Source organism: Apus apus, chromosome 14 (assembly GCF_020740795.1).
Source record: "Apus apus isolate bApuApu2 chromosome 14, bApuApu2.pri.cur, whole genome shotgun sequence".
NCBI classification, from domain to species: Eukaryota; Metazoa; Chordata; class Aves; order Apodiformes; family Apodidae; genus Apus; species Apus apus.
Window position 1 is genome coordinate 7,748,416 of NC_067295.1, and position 19,482 is coordinate 7,767,897.

At 36.8% G+C, this 19,482-nt stretch overlaps 1 protein-coding gene across 5 annotated transcripts; it reads right to left on the minus strand.

The window, feature by feature from the left end:
• On the minus strand, positions 1–19,476 carry LOC127390705 (transmembrane protein 180-like). 5 transcript variants are annotated; one of them, XM_051632583.1, is made up of 8 exons: positions 17,571–17,706; positions 15,763–15,941; positions 14,294–15,028; positions 11,237–11,391; positions 9,940–10,023; positions 8,822–8,965; positions 2,399–2,542; positions 1–938 (listed from the first exon to the last, which is right to left on the minus strand). In XM_051632583.1, exons 2-7 carry the CDS (start codon positions 15,913–15,915, stop codon positions 2,413–2,415), a joined length of 1,401 nt encoding a protein of 466 aa, XP_051488543.1. In that variant the 5' UTR covers positions 15,916–15,941; positions 17,571–17,706; the 3' UTR covers positions 1–938; positions 2,399–2,412. The 5 variants fall into 5 exon arrangements, with proteins under 5 accessions (XP_051488543.1, XP_051488544.1, XP_051488542.1 ...); XM_051632584.1 differs by lacking the exon at positions 1–938 and adding an exon at positions 19,444–19,476 and having other exon boundaries at positions 1,370–2,542; positions 17,571–17,704; XM_051632582.1 differs by lacking the exon at positions 1–938 and having other exon boundaries at positions 1,370–2,542; positions 15,763–15,937.
• Between the last annotated feature and the right edge of the window lie 6 nt (positions 19,477–19,482).

Sequence of the window (19,482 nt, forward strand, 5' to 3'; positions counted from 1 at the left end):
TGTATTAAGGCTGTCTTGCTTAGAAATCTTAGATTATTTGCTTTTCCTATCTTAATTCTAAATGCAGCAGTTTGCAGAGGCTATTCAGACTGTGACTTCAGTCCTAACAACCCTTCCTCCTTTCTTATTTCAACAAATAAAATGGTATATTTACCAAATATTTTCCAGAAAAAAAAAAATCCTATTATTTCAAATAATTCCTGGAATAATTTTGATTTTTAAAACCACTTACTAGTTTTTCTATTTTATAGCACAGTACTCTCCCAGTTGTACACTATGTACAATAATAACTCATAAGTAGAACTAAGTAATAAACAGTCATCGAAGAAACCCTATTTGTGGAACATTAACATTTTCACTTACCAAAATATATATTCTGGGAGTATAGGATTAACATACGAAATTTAGCAAATACAGAAACAGTAAATAAAACTATTTAAAGTTAACTACTACAATTTTAAATGAACTGGCAGGGAGAAGACAGTTTCATACAATAAATCAAAGATTACATTAACTTAAATTCCTTCATGTTTTTGTCCTTTGGCTTTTTCCCTTTCTGCCTTTGAGGCAGAAAATTCATACATACAATGCAGTAAATCTTTTAAAATTCAGAATCTAAACATGCAGTCCATATCTGCTCTGGTATTTGTATAAATATTCTTCAGATATGTAAATACAAGTGACACTAGTATGTGTACATAATGTACAATGCAAATGAATAATGGTACCTCTGACAAGACAGAGATAAAAAACAGATAACGCAGCTTAAAACTTCATCACACTTGTGGCTTCTTACATTTTTTCATAAATCTTCATATTCCTATCAAAGGGTCCATTTGGATTTCTAAATATTTAACAATGCTATCCCACTTTCTCACTCATCGCTTTAAAAACTCTGTGCACTTCAGAAAAGGCAAGGAAACAACGTTGCTTCTACCCTGCAAATGTAAAAACAAAAAATGCACAAAAGGCTATTTTTTTCAACACTGGTTTTACCTCAAACCTCTTCTTATTATGCTAGTGTCCACCAAAATGCAGGGCAACTTCTTACACTCCTTTATTTTCCAAGCTACCTATCATAAATGTAGAGCCTTCAAAATGAGCTGGCTCAGCACTTTAAAATTGGGATACATATAATGCATCTTCCTTTAACTTTCAAGTGACTGACACTCTACAAATGGTGCTTCTAAAATTATGTTTGTCCAGGCAAAACAAAGAACAAAAATGAAGTTATGTTCTACATAACCTATCGTCACACAATTAGATGCTAGATATATTGTAGGAAAAAAAGTATTTATTAAACAGGAGCACTGTAAATATGCTAATGTGTTCTACCATTAAATGTGTGAAATAAAGGGAAGATTCAATGTTTCTGAAATTTGTCAAAAAAACCCTTTATTTTTATAAAAATCACAGTATCGATTTTAAAGCTCAACTGAAAACATTCTGGTAAGAATTAATCAGAAATTAACTAACTTCAATTTGATTAATCAGAAATTAATTTCCACTGTCAGCACACTGAATGAGCTTGCCAACTTAACACTCCTAAGCAGGTACAGTTTTGACTGATTATTTGTGTGCTTAGATTTGTCCAACTAACTGAACACTACACCAGCCATACACTAACATTTTTCTTACCACAATGACATCTTGTATGAAGTAGTAACAAAACAGTACCTTCAAAATAATTTTCCCATTTAAAGCCAGAAAAATGCATCTATCTGCCACCAACTAGAGACATTCAAAAAGCCAGTGAGGACATATGGAGCTTTTTCCATATCCAGCAACACTTAATTGAACAGCATTTTAATCTTTTTCTTCTTTAGCCTTCCACAGACTTCTACAGGGTAGTTAACTACTCTTGGCTCTTTGACAGCTTTCAGATTTGTCTTCATATTGGTCAGCTAGACATCATCTAAATTTTTCTCTTAATTTCCCAGCCATGGACATGAGGAATGTCCACCAGGCTCATCCAGAGTAAATTCAGAGATCTACACTTTATCAGTATGGCAAAATTCATCCACCATCTTCCAGTAATCTTAAGAAAATGCAGTTCCCTTAAACTCCAGGTACTGGGTTGGGTTTCCTTTACCTGATCTGCCATACCCATCCTTCAAAGGCCTTAACAATGACCAGTATATACAAGAAATTATTTATTAATTAAGGATAAAGCCCATTAAAGGGAAACAACTGAACTAGGAAAACCTCTGTGTAGGCTCAGCATTGAGGCTGAATGTGACTGGTGTTACAGTCGACATGAACCAAAGAAACACAACTTCATTAAAATGGCTCAAACTGTGTTTGGTCTCATAGCCCCTTTAATACAATCTTGTTGTTTTTTTTTCATCTAAAACATACTAACTCTTTTGTGGTGAAGTTCAGCAGAAGATTTACTGACCAGCTGCTGCATGTTCAGCGCACAGCTGTCACGTGGCTATTCTGGATTGAAAAGGGAGTCCAGGTCAGGATCTGCACGACTGCAACGCACAGCGGAACCAGACAGATCAGGTAGAACATGGCATCATGGAGACCTAAAAACCACCTGGTGAAGGAAACAAAACCACAGCTTTCCAGATGAAGAAGATTAACTTTCATGGTCAATTCACAACAGATTATTTTAAAAGCATTCATGTTATATACACATATACAGCATATACATGTTACTGCATACAATCAACTCTAAATAAAAGAAATATAAATAACTCAGATATCAAGCATACTTCAATTATATTTTCTAATTATACAAATATGTTGTTTACTCCTTCCATAATAGCTGGGAGGAAATTAAATAATTAGGACACAGAGTTAATTTTAATACACTATAGGCAACCTAAGATATCCTGCTCACTGCTTTAGTACACATTACATTATGTAATAGAGAAATCAATTTAAGCAATATAATCCAATTATAGAACAGAGCATCTGAAAAGGTTTAGTAAGATTGAAAAATCTGGAGAGAAAGAAAAGCAGAAAAAGGAAGAAACCATTTTAATATGAAATAATTTTATTTAAGTTAAAAGCTGTGCTACCAGCTATCCAGATAGTGTGTTGTTAGAGTTGCTGAGGAGAGTAATGATCAGTGCACAGAATTCAGGTATGGTATAAAGGGATGACTGAAATATCAAGCCTTATTTAATTCTGTTTTAAAATAATTACAAGATAATTCAAACCACAAAAAGAATAAATGTGAAATTAACATTCTCATTTATTCTCATGGATGCATGGGTTTTCCTCATCTAAATCTTCTCCAAGGAGTAAGAGAGAAAAACTTCAACAAATATGAATAAAAAAAAGAAAATATAGGAGTTAAATAAGTTCCCTTTCATGACCAGTATGGTTTCTGACAGCTCAAAGCATACATTCAGGTATTCATCTGGTAGCTAGAATAATTATCTACTGGCATTCTGTTCATTATTGGATTCTAATTACTTAAATATCAGGAAAGTCAACTCAAACTGAGAAACAGCCCCTAAATGAACTTTTGTTCTGTAAGACAATTTATGTTATTTTCTTTGTTTTTCCTTAGCATTCAGGGATGAGACAAGAGACACAGATGAATACAGGCTTGTATTCAGTTGCATTTTCAGGCCACCTACAAGTAAACAAGGGTCCACATCATGCACAGCACCATCACTGCGGCCAATAGTTAACTGTAAGAGCAGTGTCAGCAAGGGGGCCACAGACAAATTACTCATCTACCTATCTAAAGATTAAACTGGGACTAAGACACAGTTAACAGGATGTTTGGGGTTCTACTTTGTCTGTTCTGCACACCAAAGAGGATTGCAGCTTGCAATATTAAAATTATTCCATTTTTATGCATGGACTTCAGGAAGGACAAAAAAAGAAACACCATCTGCCAAATTACTCATGCTGGTACAATCCTGATTTGGTTTCACTGGAACAATATTGGGTTAGGAAAACATATTACCTATTGTAGTGTAAAGCCTTAATTCACTGCAGGAATTATGAAAAATATCTATAGTACACAGAACAAGGAATGGGAAAATATTTCAGTAAGAGACTGGGATAAATCAAGAACAGGGCTCAGATTTCATCATAATAACAGCTGAACTACTAACTTCAGAAATTTCCTTGTTTACATTTTTTCCACACACAGGAATAAAACATAGTCTTTCACTAAACAGCCCTAATATAACTCGGGATAGAATTTGATGTAGTCCAGTAATTCAATATAAAAGCATCAACAGCTTAAAGTCCCTCTAATAAATAATGAAGAGTTGCTGTCAAATTACTTCGTTCTATAGAACAACTTTGAAAGGCACCTTTAAAAGAAGTTCGCTGTAGTCGCAGGGGCTCTCCAGAAGAGGGAGTTTTAAAACTAGGTATCTTTTCCATAGGAAAAAAAACCAACCCAACCAAACAAAAACCCAACCAAATAAAGAAAAAAACAAAAAACAAACAAACAAAAAAAACCCCACCCAAACTCACAACCAACCAAAAGCCACAAACAACAAAGAAACCCAAACAAAACAAAATGCCCCAAGACATATGGGCCAGGTAATGCTTTGCTCTGATGACAGCTAGAAAGAAGAAACCAAACAAACCAGGACCACTCCATTCTGCAAGCTGTTTCTCAAATTTTAAGGATATTAAAAAATACCTCTTAAGCTAGTTACCACTACAAAATACTTATGTGTAGTGATCACATTCCCTAAGAATGTTGTATAATGTTTACATTAAGGTATACAGAATCACGTGTAACCCACATGGAATTTTGTACAAGATACAGGCCAACCTGGTGTGCAAAAGAGGTTACACCAAAAAGTAAAAAGGCTTCTGGAAGACAGATACAGTATTCACAGCAGAAGTTACACTTCAGAGTTATGATACCAGAGGCAAAAGCAAGAGATACTGGATTGTTCCTAAGGAAGAAGACTTCACTGTGAGTAAGAAGATACCAGCACTGAGGCAGAAGTAGATACTGGTACTGGTAAGTAAGAAGTTGGTGAAGTTAATGGTCAATTCATAGGTTTCAGTACAGAGGCAGACAGTTGAGGTCTTTGGAATGCCTGCTCTAATACAGTGCTGGAACCACTGTTCAGTGATAAGCATTTTCACCTTTCTGATGAATCTTAACCATCTAGCTGGAGGTGTTATGGTACCTCAGAGATGAAAGAAAAATGGACTGAATTTTCATTTCTTCTAGACTTTTACTTTCTGTGTAAAACTTCTTCACTGTCTTACCAGCTTGACTGCCCTTCAAAATATAACTGTAACAGATACCACTGAGACAAGGATGAACTACTGTCTCAAGAGACCTTACGGGATAAGAATTTCACTCATAACCTGCCAGTTGTCCTAATAAGCTACTCAGGAATGTGGTCTTTACTGAGGCAGAGAACATGTATGTGTGAATTGCTCAAGAGCATGATGACAACAAAAGACAGGCAAAGCTTAAAAACCAGCATCCTGATCATGGAGGATGTCAAGGAGTCATAATATCCCATAGCTGAAGATGCAAAATGTCATTGCTGCATGATGAGGTGTAGATGAGGTAATGTCATTTTCCAGATGTTTTGCTGGAGGCATGAGCAGATGATATATTTGTCCCAGCAGATAGCTTTTGATAGATGGGATTTTTTTGATACAGTGTAAGATAAGCACCAAAGATAGAATATTGATGAAGCTCACTTCTGAAGGCAGGATGGTATTAATAAAATGCTATCAAATGTGTAAGAGCACATTGCTGCCTCATGTTCAGTTTGGTGTTCAACAGGACTCACAGGTCCTTTTCTGCCAAGGTGCTTTCCAGTTGGGTGGCCGCCAGCATACACTGGTACATGGGGCTTTTCCTCCCCAGATGCAGGAGTTTGCACTTAGAATCATAGAATCTGCTGAGAGAAGCACCAAAGACATCTCCCTGCTTCAGAAATCTCTTTTTGCTGGAAATTAAATGCTAATTTCCCAAAGAACACTTCAAACTTGGTGAACGACACCAGCATTTCACACAGATTTCACAATATTCTGGTGATGCTTCAGGAAACTTGGAAACCCTCTATAGTTAAGATAATGATTTTTTTGAGTTTGGGTTTTTATTTGCATTTCAGATCTATTTCTACATCTAAAAACAAACAAATACTGTCTTCTTAACATCAGATGACTCTAACTCATTCATTCCTTCACTCATTCACTGAGTTCAAGAAGCATTTGGATGATGCTCTCAGGCTTGCTGAACTTCATGAGATTCCTGGCAGCCCATTTCTCCAGCCTGTTCAGATCCCTCTGGATGGCAGCATGACCCTCTGATGTATCAGTTGCACCTGCCAGTTTTGTGCCATCACCAAACTTCCTGGGTACATCCTGCCCCATCAACCAGATCATTAATGAAGATGTTAAGCAGGACTGGACCCAGTACAGACCCTGAGGGTACACCACTAGTTACTGGCCTCAAACTAGACTTCGTGCCCCTGATCAGCACCCTCTGGGCTCGGCCTTTCTGCCAGTTTTCAACTCATCTCACTGTTTGCTCAATGCAGCCTGTATATCAACAGCTTGCCTATGAGGATCTTATGGGAGATTGTGTCAAGGGCCTTACTGAAGCCCAGGTAGACAATAACCACTGCTCTTCCCATGTCTACCAGGCTAGTTATTTAATTGCAGAAGTTTATCAAGTTGGTCAAGCATGACTCCCCCTTGGTGAAGCCATACTGACTACTACTGGTGATTTGTATTGCCCTTAATGGGCCTGGAAATGGTTTCCAGGATTAGCTGCTCCATCATTGTTGCTATGGTTCAATTTTCAGTTAAAAAAAATAAACAATTCAGAATTCAGCAAATAGTGTATGATTTTGGACTGCAGCTTCTCTCTTCTCCTAGCAAACAACATTGCTGGAAACTCCTAAGATGTATTTATTCAGGGCCCAAGCATTTTGTTAATGCAGAATAAGGGTTCCTCTGTGCTATCTTCACAATTCACTACACCTAATAAAGTAAATGCTTTCCACAACACTTAACAGATATTGCCAGCTTTGAAGAAGGAGGAAGGACACAGCTGAGTTTGTATTGGCATGGGTCGTAACACTTCTTTTTATGTAATTTACGTGTGATTTTTATTTTTTTTTAACAATTTTATTTAAAGCAATCTCCTGTCTTCAGTTCTGTTTGTACCCAAACAACTTGTCCTAAGGCAAGTGTATTTTAGCTGTCTTGCTTATGGCTGAAATTGAAGATCAGCTGATAAGTTGTAGTATGTATAAGGAATTTTAGCCCAGTCAATGGTCTGTGTACATTACCGTGACAAAATGGCTTCCTAGAAACAATCTCAAGTAGTCTGGTCATTGTGGACCCTATGTCCACACCGAGTCCATTTGCAAAGTGAAGGACATGATTATTTACACACAAATATACGTGATTAACTGATCTCAGCTTTGTACCTTGATTCTGTTCCTTGCTCTAGTGAAATAAATCAAATTTCAGTGTGACTCAAATGAAAAGATAGGTTTTAGAGACTAAGCTTCGAAGTATTTCAACTCTCTATACAAGAAATTTTCTGTTGCTATAGTCTAGAGGCTGCTTATGGGGGGAAAAAAGATATATAACTACTGTGATTTAAAAATCTATCCACAAAGGGATAATTTCTATGATTAAAAGGGATTGGAACTTCAGTCTCCGTGTTTCAAATCTGAATTTCTCTGAATCATCAAGATTAATATATTCAGCATTCCCATATCCACATCCAGCTCAACCCACCCCTCTTCTGCAAAACCCACTCATCTTACTTGACAGTATAATGAGGTTCATGTCTTCACATCTCTCAATGGCTGGCTAGCTACAGAATGCATTAAAATAAATTAATTGTTCTTACACGTAGCCTCAAACTTAAGGCTTCTTTGCTTGTGTCAGGATGCTTTTCTGAAGACCACCTGTTGTCCTTTTATGTCATGCTTTTCCTCATACATTTTTTTGAAAATTCCTTAAATACAAATAATTCTTCTAGCCTTAGTCAATGCATAATTTGTCATTTCTGCTTCAAGAGCTGTCTCCACAGAAGTTCATATACTATTGTCTTCTGTGCATTTAAGATTTCTATTCAAAATGTAAGAGAGCTACATAGTTCTCAGGATATTCATGTTGCTCTCTAATCCTAATCAGGACTGATTTTTGCCCTTTAGTCCTGAGTTCAGTCAGTCCTTATGTTCCCACTTCCTCTTGGTCATAAAGCAAGGGCCTATGCCCCTTTCAATGCACTGACTCCCTGTTAATTTGTTTTTATAAAACCCCATGCATTTCTAATTGCTAGCTAGCAACCCCAGCTTTATGCTGTGTATTAAGGTCTCCAGGGATTGCAATGAAATCATTAGCATCAGAATGGTAAATAGTATTGAAACCAAAATTGTACTCCTAGTTGAGGCAAATTCCCTTCCTCCAATGATTATACTCCTTTCTCTAAAACAAAAATGTATCTGTAATGCAATCCTATTAGAATTATATATTTAAGGAAGCAGGTTTATGAAATAAACAAAACACAGAAGCCAAGACAACATGCATCTTAATAAGAGATATTAGGTGATCTTTTTTTGCAATAGAACAGGAGATGGTCAACTACTGAAATGTATCCTTTGTTTTTCAAAATCAGGTAGATATCCTCATGTGTATTGTTCAATAAACAATTTATTCCTTAAAAAATTATAGAAAACATTTCTATTTCTACACAGATTAAAACCAGCTAAAAAATATTTTTAAAGCACTCATTTCTGAAGTGCAGCTGATGCAAAATAATTACAGATTAATTTGCTTTTTAGATACAGGATTATTTCATGTTAAGTTTTATAATCTAAAGTGCCCCTTTTGAACTCACCTTGGATCAGGTTGAGCAACTTCATTATTCAGGTTCTCATATCCAAATTGATTTAGTATTGTAACCACAAGCATTGGAGCCAAAGATTGGGCAGGCTTGGTAAATAAAGCATTGGTACCAAAAACCATAGAGGAAAGTGGTGATCTAAAATATTTAGGGAAAAAAATGAATGCACAACACAAACTTATTAGTATATTAATTACAACAGCAATTTAAAAAAATCCTGTTTATATGCAAATGCTAACTATCATGATACTTAGCTTTATAGTTCACACATTATAGCAAACAAAACCAGCTATCATAATGAAATTTAATTTTCTTTTAAAGTGAAAGGTAATAAACCTCTGTAGCATATATACAGCTTGGCCCAAATTCTAAAATGACTTAGACTCAAGTTCAGCTTTGTGCACACTGAGTAATTAATGAAGTTAAGTTAGTCTGAACAGTGCATGGAGATTTAATTACAACTTAAAAATTTACATGCATGAGGCCAGAAAAGGCATCTTTTTTTTTTTTTTTTTTTCCTTCATGAAAGCAACAGCTCTTACCTTTGAGGGCCAAGTCTTTTACTACAGTGACCATAACTGAATCTGCATTTACACAAACATTGATGGAACCAGCAGGAATTATCTGCCCTTTGATTAAAATCCAGAAGAGTTGTAACATGCTACGTCACAGCAGGGTTTATGAATTTTTATTTCAGAGAGATAACCAGCAGACAGTTAAGACTTTGAAATTTGCACTTCAGGTGGCATAGGCAAAACTTTCTAAAAGCTTCTTCCATGCTAGAAAGGTCTTACAGTCTTATACAGAAAATTCCCTGACAATAGATGCATATGGTTACAAAATAATTCAACTGAAGCTAAGAAAAATAAACATACAAAAACCTGAAGGACTTTGCTTATACTATACTGTAATTAAAACTAGAAATTACTCTGATGAAGTAATCACAGGGAACTTCATTAAATTTCTTATCTTTACTTATACTAAGTTGCTCTTACCAAAAATACTTCCCTGTCAAGGATCCAAGATAATTTACTGTCTGTAGTTTGACATAAACTAACTTACCAAAGAGTAACATAGTAAATAGATAACACATTTAAAGAAAGCTGACATACCTCCGCTTGTGCTTTATTAAATCTGCATCAACAATATCTGCCAAAGGCAAATTGAACAAACTAAATGAAGCTTGTACAATTACCCTAAAGAAAGACAAAATATTTAAGATGCTCATAGTTCTTATGTATACTTTCATAATGAAATTGTAACAGACATTCTAACACATACACCTCAACACTGACATTTCTGCAAACACACAAAGCCGAGATGTTCTTTAAAACAGGGTGATGTATGTGAGAATTAGAAATTAACATGAAACCTAAAAGATGGTGGTTTTCTGCTTTTTTTTCTGGACACTGGTGCAAAAGTCATAAATACTTGCTTGAGATCATCAGTAAATGTCATGTAAAATAACAGAGAAAAGCCCACCTTAGAAGAGAAACTGAAAATTTTCTCCTAAAATCTGAGAAGGACGTGAGCATTACTGGAAAGACTACATAAAAAACAAACTTCAAAGTGGGAGAATTAGACTAATAAGAATATTTTATATGCTTTCCTATATATACATATATATGCATTTAAACACACACATAAAGCCAAAACTTAAACTCCTAAGTGAAGCCATAAACTCAAATATTACTATGTGTTATTAATTTGTGGGTGTGATTAGCTTTTACTTACAAGAGGCTTTGAACAATTAGCACTTTAAACATAGAGTCTCTCTCTAGATACCTTAGAATTTTTCCCTAGGGAAACCAAAATATATCTTCATCATTTAAAATATGGAGGTAACAAAATTCAATTTATTGTTCACACAAGTCAGTGTTACAGTAGCCTGTGACTGAAATACTGAAAATAAGAATGAAAACAAAGGGGTTGAGAAAGGAAAATGAAGAAAAGGAGGGCAGGGAAGAACATGTGGAAAGAAAGCAATGAAATAGAAAATGAAGAAATAAAGATGAACTGCTGTAGCAATAATGTGATACAAACAGGCTTTTATTTTAAGATAAGGCTTTGCATGTATCATAATGTACTATTTCTGTGAAAATACTACTTCTTGGCATCATACTTACCCAGTACCAGTGAAAATGTGACTCAGTACTGGTTATCTCACAGATCCCTGACACAGACATTTGTTTTGCAGTGCAACATGCAAGTGTGCATGCAACACAAAATGAGGTCTGAGCTTTCCTAGCAAACAAGCAGAGTCCTTTTATCAACTTCTCTGACAAGTGAAACTGTACAGAAAGAAAACCATAAAAGCAGTAGCAAAGTCTTTGTGCTATTAAAAACAAGTGTCCACTCTGTTAGAATTACTTAAGCTGTGTCTAGGAATAGGGAAGTGTATTTACTTACATGTTTGTTGTGAGATAAAATGCCAACAGATAATAGTGTTCTGGCCCTAGAACAAACATGACAGCAGCAGCTACTCCTTCAAAGTAAAAGGAAAACAAGATGATTCTGTAATAACCAAACTTCTTCAGCGAAGTGTGACTGAGAAGAACAAGGCACTGAAAAGATAATATAGATGCAAATATGATTAAAAGATAATAGTGCAGTATCTCAGCATTAGGAAACCTGTAAAGCAAACCCAGACACATTACTACCCATTAAAAAAACCCAACAAACCCAACCCTTTCTAAAAAGTTCAATGCAAATTAAAAAAAATAAATAATAATTGAACCAAGACAATTATCTACTGGCTCCTTCTATGCTACCTCTATCAGGTAAGAATGGTCTCCTTTCACTCAAAACTAGTCAGCTAAGAACTACTATATCCCGAGGAAAACACTGTTTCCCACATTGCCTAACTATTATTTAAGGCTCATGATCTTCATGTTTGCTATCCCTTAAAGAATTAACTTTGCAGTATGTTAACTGTGAACCAAGCAAGCATCTGGCTATCTGAATTTTAACTGCTGATAAAAAAATATTTTCAATAAATGCTTTTTTCATTAAGACAAGTATTCTCACTCACATTTATAGAAATTAAGCATGTTTTTTTAAGTAGATAAAGCAAGATCCCCAAGACAACTGATCTAAGCAGGTTAGAGACTTTACTAGAAAGTAGAGAAAGGCAGGTGACAGTGGAAAACACATATGGCTGCCTGTTGATTCCACCAGTCTTGGCAAGCAGTAATCCACCTGAGAAGCTAGTGACAGGCAAACTCATGAAAATGGTATTAAGTGCTGATTATAGTATGAACAAAATGTAAGCTCTTCTATATTGTTCCTCACTTTCTACTTTAAATAGGACATTTTGTAATGCATTATGTTATTTTTATTATATGAGCCTATGTCACCATCTACATGTATGTGGTCTTCATCACTATCACAGAAACTATTCACAAACTCTATAAAGACACACAGGTTCTCCTTCTGTGTTACAGAGATGAGAAGTGTAATATTCAAATGAAGAACAGGAAAGAATTATCTTTGTACATTTGTCCACACATTTAAAGGCTTTAACATAGTGAATAAAATCAGGGTGCTACATTCAAAGATTACTGTGGCAAATGTTATTTTAGAGAATCTCAAGTTTTCTACTTAAACCAATAATCAGGGAGGTAAAACACATTTGGAAAGCTGGGATAAGAAAAAGATTTGGCTGTAAAAAACCTAAACATTCCTTCCCTTGGCTGTTTTCAGGCATTTTGCAGAAAAGTGCTTCCCCTAAAAAGGGTGAGGCATTCTGTAATGCCTGTTTTTGTAATAACTATGACCTTGTCTCCCCTATAACTGAGGAATAACCCTGTCTCGGGAAGTAATTATGATGTAGAAAATTCCTTATTACCTTCATGTTTCTAAGACTGCATATATCTAAGAAAAATACTAAGTTAATTATACAAATTTAAATTTGTTTGCCTATGTTTCAGCAAAAAGGCTTCCCTTGTAGGCAGGTTTCATTCTTCACATCTTCTACTACAAGAAAGCTAAGACAGAAGCTGAATTCTAGTTTAGTAGAGGCCACTGAAGCACAGTTCACAAAAAGGGGCTTTATTTTACATGGGTTGGGTGCTTTTCCTGTAACTGAAGTTCAGGACACTGCCACCACAGAGAATTCTCTTATTACATCTTCAGCTCACAGGGACAAAACCTGAAAAAAACAAGGTCACAGCAAACTCTCTATGGTTCACTGACCTTCCAGACAAGAGTCTCTGGGGAGCAGAGAGAGATGCATTTTCTGAACGATTGTTTGTTTCACAATGTCACACTGACTTTATCAACAAAAGTGATTGTTATATATTAAGCATAAAATTATTTAAGCTTTCCTAATTTCTGTAGTGTCTGGTTTATTTCCAATCTTTATCAGATAACTGTTTCAGTTACATTAAAAAACCTATTAAACCTGTGGTAAGGATAAAAGTTGAAATGACAGTTATTTAGGAGTTACAGAACAGAGATGTTATGTTTAAGATTTTTATATTATATATTGAGCTGTGAATTCCGGTTGCAATTTTATGTATCTTCTTTTACATATTAGCTCCTGAAAATCATTACAATTTAATGAACATAACAGCCTGATTTTCAAAAATTCTGAACACTATCAGCACCTATGAGGAAAGTCAGATTTTTAGTATCCCGACTTCCATCATCCAACAAGCAGGCATAGTGCAAGTTTTTAAAAAACCAGTGGAAGAAGTTAGAAGGGAATGAGCAGAATTTTTTTGTTCCCTGCAGACAAATACGTTTACATTCTGTGCGATATTTTTTGCTGATTTTCTTGTTCTAACATGTCACTTTTCTTTTCCAGTTCATCACTTCTCCCTCCCATCCCTGACTGGGGTCTTGGAAGTATTCCTCTGTCTACCCAGTAAATGTAGCTGACCAAGACAGGAAACGACAAAGTAAATGGGAATGTATCATCCTCCAAAAGCAGCTACTTAAGAGTTTTGTTTGGTTCCCATGAATGAGATACCACATATTTCAACAACGCTTTTAATACCTAATAATTTTTCTGGTGTTTTATGCATTTATCTCAGAAACTTCCTGAATAAGAGATCATTCTTTCATCATGTATTATAAATTTAAAAAAAGAGAATTCAGAATTCTAGAGATTTTGCTTCTAGAAACTTTTTATCTTGACCGTGTTTCTCATTCCTTTAAATTTAGGTATTACAAACCTTGTAGGATACAAAACGTTCATTCCTTACAAATTCACACCTCACATTCTTGCAAACAGATACTCTACCAGCCTGCTTGTCCATCCTCACTAACCTACCCTTACATTTTGTTATCCTGCACATTAAGGTACTTTCTGCTTGTAGAGCATCAGTGAGCTAGATTTCTCAGTATGGCCAATGGCTTGGCCTGGATACAGGATTTTTTCAACACTGCAAATGGGTAACTAACTAAAACGAGTAAAATACCATGTTTTCATATTTTGAAATAAAAAAAAGTGCAGCTGCCTACCTGAGGACAAATAAAGCCTGCTCCATACATGACACTTCTTATTGAGGAAGAAAGGACATTATTAGGAATAAGATTATCTGCAAAGATCATCATAAAATTGTTGCAGAAGGCTAGGTGGAAGACTTGGAAGAAGTTCATCATTACAAAAAACAAAAAGTTTTTCTCTGTCATAATCTGTTTGGTCAATGAAATGACAGAGGTCCAGGACAGAGCTCCATCACCATGTTCCTGATTAGCATTCTCCACACAAACTTCTCTCTGCTCATATTGACTAGTACTGTATTTGCCTGTGTAACACATACAAGCTGTTGCTAATGCTGCGACCAAAACAGTGAAAGCCTGAAAATAGGCAAAATTTTCCATATTATCTGAAATGAGACCACAAAAGAGGATGCTTGTTGATCCAATTAATGTTGCTACTTGGTTATATTTAATGAGCTGAAGCCTGCTTTCGTGTCTTGTCGAAGTTTCTGCGAAGAGCGCGCACTGCGCGAGCAGCACAAACGTAAGCAAACCGTCAAAGGCACACAAGGCAACGATGAGGTGAAGACCACTCAGCCAGTCACCTTCTTCATAATGTTTCCAAGGAAACCAAGGAAGCAAAAAGGCTAAAGCATATAAAGGAGCTCCATATAAAATAGAAAACTGGCGTCTTGAGCAGCATGTGAATTTGGAGTTATCTTGAATATAGCCAAAAAGAGGATCATTAATGGCGTTCCATATCATAAACACAACCTGTGGCAAACAAGTGAGAAACAACAGAATTTATGGTTAGCGTGACTTATCTGCAGAGGTTATACAAACACGGAAATTAATATACACACCATATTTATTAAAATGAAATCTCTGTTCAAAGAATAAACAAAGATGAAAGCTGCTCAGGTTAAAACAAACCCCAGACCAAATTCTTACAAGTTTATAGCAATTTTGAAAAACAAAACTACTAAGTAGGCAGGTACCCAACTACACGTTGAAATAAACCCCAAAGACTTCACTCCTTCAGAAGCTTATGTATCTGGGCTTTTCTCTTGCAAAGTCCAGGTATTATTCTCACGACAAGTAATTCAAAACACGAACTGGCCCATTACTCTCAGGAGACCATTTATGACAAGAGTCACTCACATGGATAATGACTTGCAGGATAAAGGCAGTATTTAAGTACTTAAACAGTCCACAGGAAAGCACTAATGTCAAACATATCTATGGAGCTGAGGTGCAAGATTAGTTTAGAGCATTTCAAAGGTAAAAGTCCTTTCAGCAATTAAATGGTGGAGATTTTTAGTCTAAATACTGTAAAGAATGTCCTTTATGTGTACCTTCAACTGCTTATGTATTAACTACATTTAAAATTAATTTACAGTATAACTATTTGCAATGCATCCAGAATTAATTCAGAACTAAAACCCCCCTTTCTTATAACACAGACACATGGCACATCACAGCATTAAAAATACTCCGTTGTGCAATACCTGTGCTTGATGAAATGCTACTTCTGAAATTTTGTATCGATTTAGGAAAAGCTTCACATAGTAGAAATTAAAGATACTGTTCATCATTCCAGCACCCAACGTAGTCATGGAATATGCCAGCGCATTAGGATGAATTCCCAGGACAAACTTCATCTTTCACAAGCCCAACTCTCTTCTTCCTCAATTCACAAGAAAAGAACTGTAACAGTTGGTAGAATAATCTTCCAAATTCAAATGACATGGGGGATTTGCTTGTTTCAGAGATGTAGAAATGGATTCTTAAGAGGAAAATTTCCTCATTCTTTTTTTTCAAAAATGAGAAACATTTTCCTGACATATAAGACACTGAGCCCAAACTGAATAGATGCAAAATATTAAGAAGTCAGTGACACTTCTACATATAATCAGTGTTTAAAAACCAATGGAACAAGTAGACAAAAAATTAAAAGAATCCCTTCTTAACTGGTGCACAGACTCACTATAAAATTCTGCTATTGCAAGCACTACTCTTGGTGTAGAGTTCAAAGTAATTGCATACATTTTACATCTTTCTTGCCAGCTAAATAGTTTTAAAATTATGGACTGTGTAGGAATGAAGTGACTCAATTCATATCCTTATGTATTCCATTGCTAGGAATGTCAAATGCAGCATGCACTTAGATGAATATTTCTTTCAAACAAATACCAAGTTTTGTCCTTGAATTTTAAATGCTAATTGTTAACAAGCCATGGAAACAATAATTTCAGCTAACCAACTAATGAAATATGAATAGGAACCATAAAACAATCAAACCACCTTTTAATAGTTTAAATATTTTCATTGTATAAAAGACTGCATGTAAATAAAATCTAGTCAGTAACATGTGGACAGCATTTTAAGTATGTACAAATAACAGAGATTCAGCCTAAGAATAAAGAGTTCTTCAATATGCCAAACAGATCTACAGTCAGCAATTTTTTAAGATGCTTTTTTCATCTACCTAGGAATTAAATTAAGCATGTTTGGTATAAACTATCCCATGAAAACAGCTAGCTCCAAGGAACCTCTGCCTTTTAAAACAGAGTAATGACTACGTACCCAAAAGTAGTACTTGACCACATTTGATTCTATAAGCCAAATAAAAAAAACACTTCTCACAGGTCTCTGTTCTTAACTGAGGCTTTGTTTGTACATCTATTTGAAGGAAGCTGTCTGACATTTATTTGGAGAGACTTCAGCTTCAAATTTCAGCCTTACTATGTGCACTAACTCAAGAGCTTTACAACCTGCTTATTGCCAGTGGTCCACACTTTGCTCCTCTACATATTAACAACTTTATCCTCAATGCAATTTTCAGATATCCTTCAAAAGACTTAGTTTGAATATCTGCTTGTTCAGCTTGATAGGCAGATCTGTAATCAGCTCCCTGAACTCCTCATAAAAATGACCATGAAAGAAACAAGAAATGAAAACCAAGGCTGTTTCCAACCTTCCTGTGGTTTACAAAGTGGCTGAAGACGATGGCAATTTCCTAATCACCAGGCAAAAGCCACAGATGAAACAGGAACTGGTGAAGTGTCTATTCTGGCTAAGACAGAGGATGGAACAGCAGTTTTTCCACCCCCCAACAAAGAAAATTAAGTCTTGAAGAGCAAATAAAATGTACATGCATTTTTGCATATATACTTAAGATGTTCTAATATGAAACAAGATGCAAAGAATAGGTAACTTCACTTCACAGGTAAGAAAAATAATCAAGCTGACAAACAACTTCAAGCAGTTTTTTCCTAAAGCAAATTTATTTGTAAAGATACGAACTTTTACATACTTGAGGATGATTGTGATGTATATTTTCAAGCTTATTTTTCGAAGAGCTACAGCTGTAGAGACAGTTCCATTTTCAGGGGATTAAATTTTGCATGTTTGTATTGAGTTTTGTTTCACAAACTTTTTCTGAGAAACCTAAAATGACAAAGAAGGTTATTAAAAATATGCCCATTTGAAATGTTCCTTTTTAAAAGCAAGTTTAATATTACTAAATGTGAAAGTCACTATAATGAGTATGTTATTGACAAATATAATTTTTTTAAAAAATTGCATGTTCAAGCCTTTGCAAATAAGCTTAATGCAGTGATTTATGTGGTTGTTATTAGGGATTTCAGAAAAGTAGCCATTTATTCTGTTTCTCCCTAGAGGCCCCTGCATGAGTCTTTGAATGGAGAACTGAGAGACTCTCCTTTCCCTCAAATTCCATAAGCATCAAGATGAAATACGCTTCACACTGACTTTATCAGCAAACTAACAGTTATCCCTCAAATCCCATTTGACTCCATTAACACTCCTACACACAAATAAAAAAACCAGAGGTTCCCTCAGCTTCAGGAAACTGAAAAGAAAGAAAAAATAAGAAAAACCTTCTAACAATGTGCCAACAGGCCTCTAGTGCCATGACTAATTGTAAGATGCAGGATCTGACACAACTCTTTACACTAATTGGTACATCTGCCCCTGTACGTTGTTTATGAAATAGGTTCAATTAGAAGTTGAGGTACCACACTTCCTTTCCCAGATGTGCTCTTTCATTGTACTGCAATGAAATAATGCATGAGTATCCCCTCCCTCTTCTTAATAGTCCACCTTTGTGTTGAACAGGTTGAAGCACAGGTGTTGACATTTTGTGACTCACAGAAGGCAAATCTGATTCAGAAATTTCTTGTGGTTACAACTGTGTTAATACAGATGAGCCAAAACAACAGACTGTTTAAACCACTGACATGACGTGTATTTCTCCCAGAGTTGGACAACAACCACTAAAAGGAACCAAGAGCGTGAGTGTAAAGAAGAGGATTCTCAAGCAAGAACAGATTTGACCGAAGCACGCCGGCTGACACCACGCCGTGCTGGGTCCCGAACTGCAGCGCAACGCTCAGTCCTGACAAACTGGTTGGGCACAAGTGTCTTCCTCATCCCTCTTCCATGACCTGCGCCACATTAAAACAGAACTAAGAATAAACACTTTCCTAGGCCTGAGGGGTAACACTCAGGGGAAATGCTGCTGGAGGAGAGGAGAGAGGCAAAAAGCCCTCGGAGCAGGACACTGGCTGCGGGCCACCCCCGCTCTCCCAGGCCCGCGCCGCACAGCTCGAACTGCTGAAAGGCGAGGGGCTCTGGGAACTTGCAGCACTTAAGTGTCGAGGTGCTCGTCTGCTAAAACTTGGCAAATCAAGCTGCTTTTTCCTCAGCAGCTCCCAAGATACGGGACACGGCTCCCCCTGCCTTGAAAGGAAAGAGACGGAGCGGTGACCGCCCGAGCCACCCGAGGCGCGGGGACGGAGACGCCGCGCTCGGCGTGACAGCAGCCACGGCTGCACTCTGCAGTGGGCCCACACCTTCCTCTCCCCTTCCGCGCTGCCGCGCCAAGGGTCCCTCGGGAGGCGGCAGGAACGCGGCCCACACCTGGGCCAGACGACAGGGACCAGCCGCGGCTCGGGGGCCGAGCTCCTCCTCACAGACTGCCCCCAGCGCTCCCCGGGGGCTCACAACACCGGGCGACTGAAGAGCCGCAGCTTTCCCTACACCTAGTCGTGCTGTGCCAGCGCTGCTCCGCCGCAAGCCCCCCAGCACACCCCACAGCAGCCGCGCCCCGCCATTAACCCTCCCGAGACCAACAACCACCACCCCTTCCCCGGGCACTAACCCACCTCCTCTGACTGGAGGCTGCGCAGCTGCCCGCGGGGCGG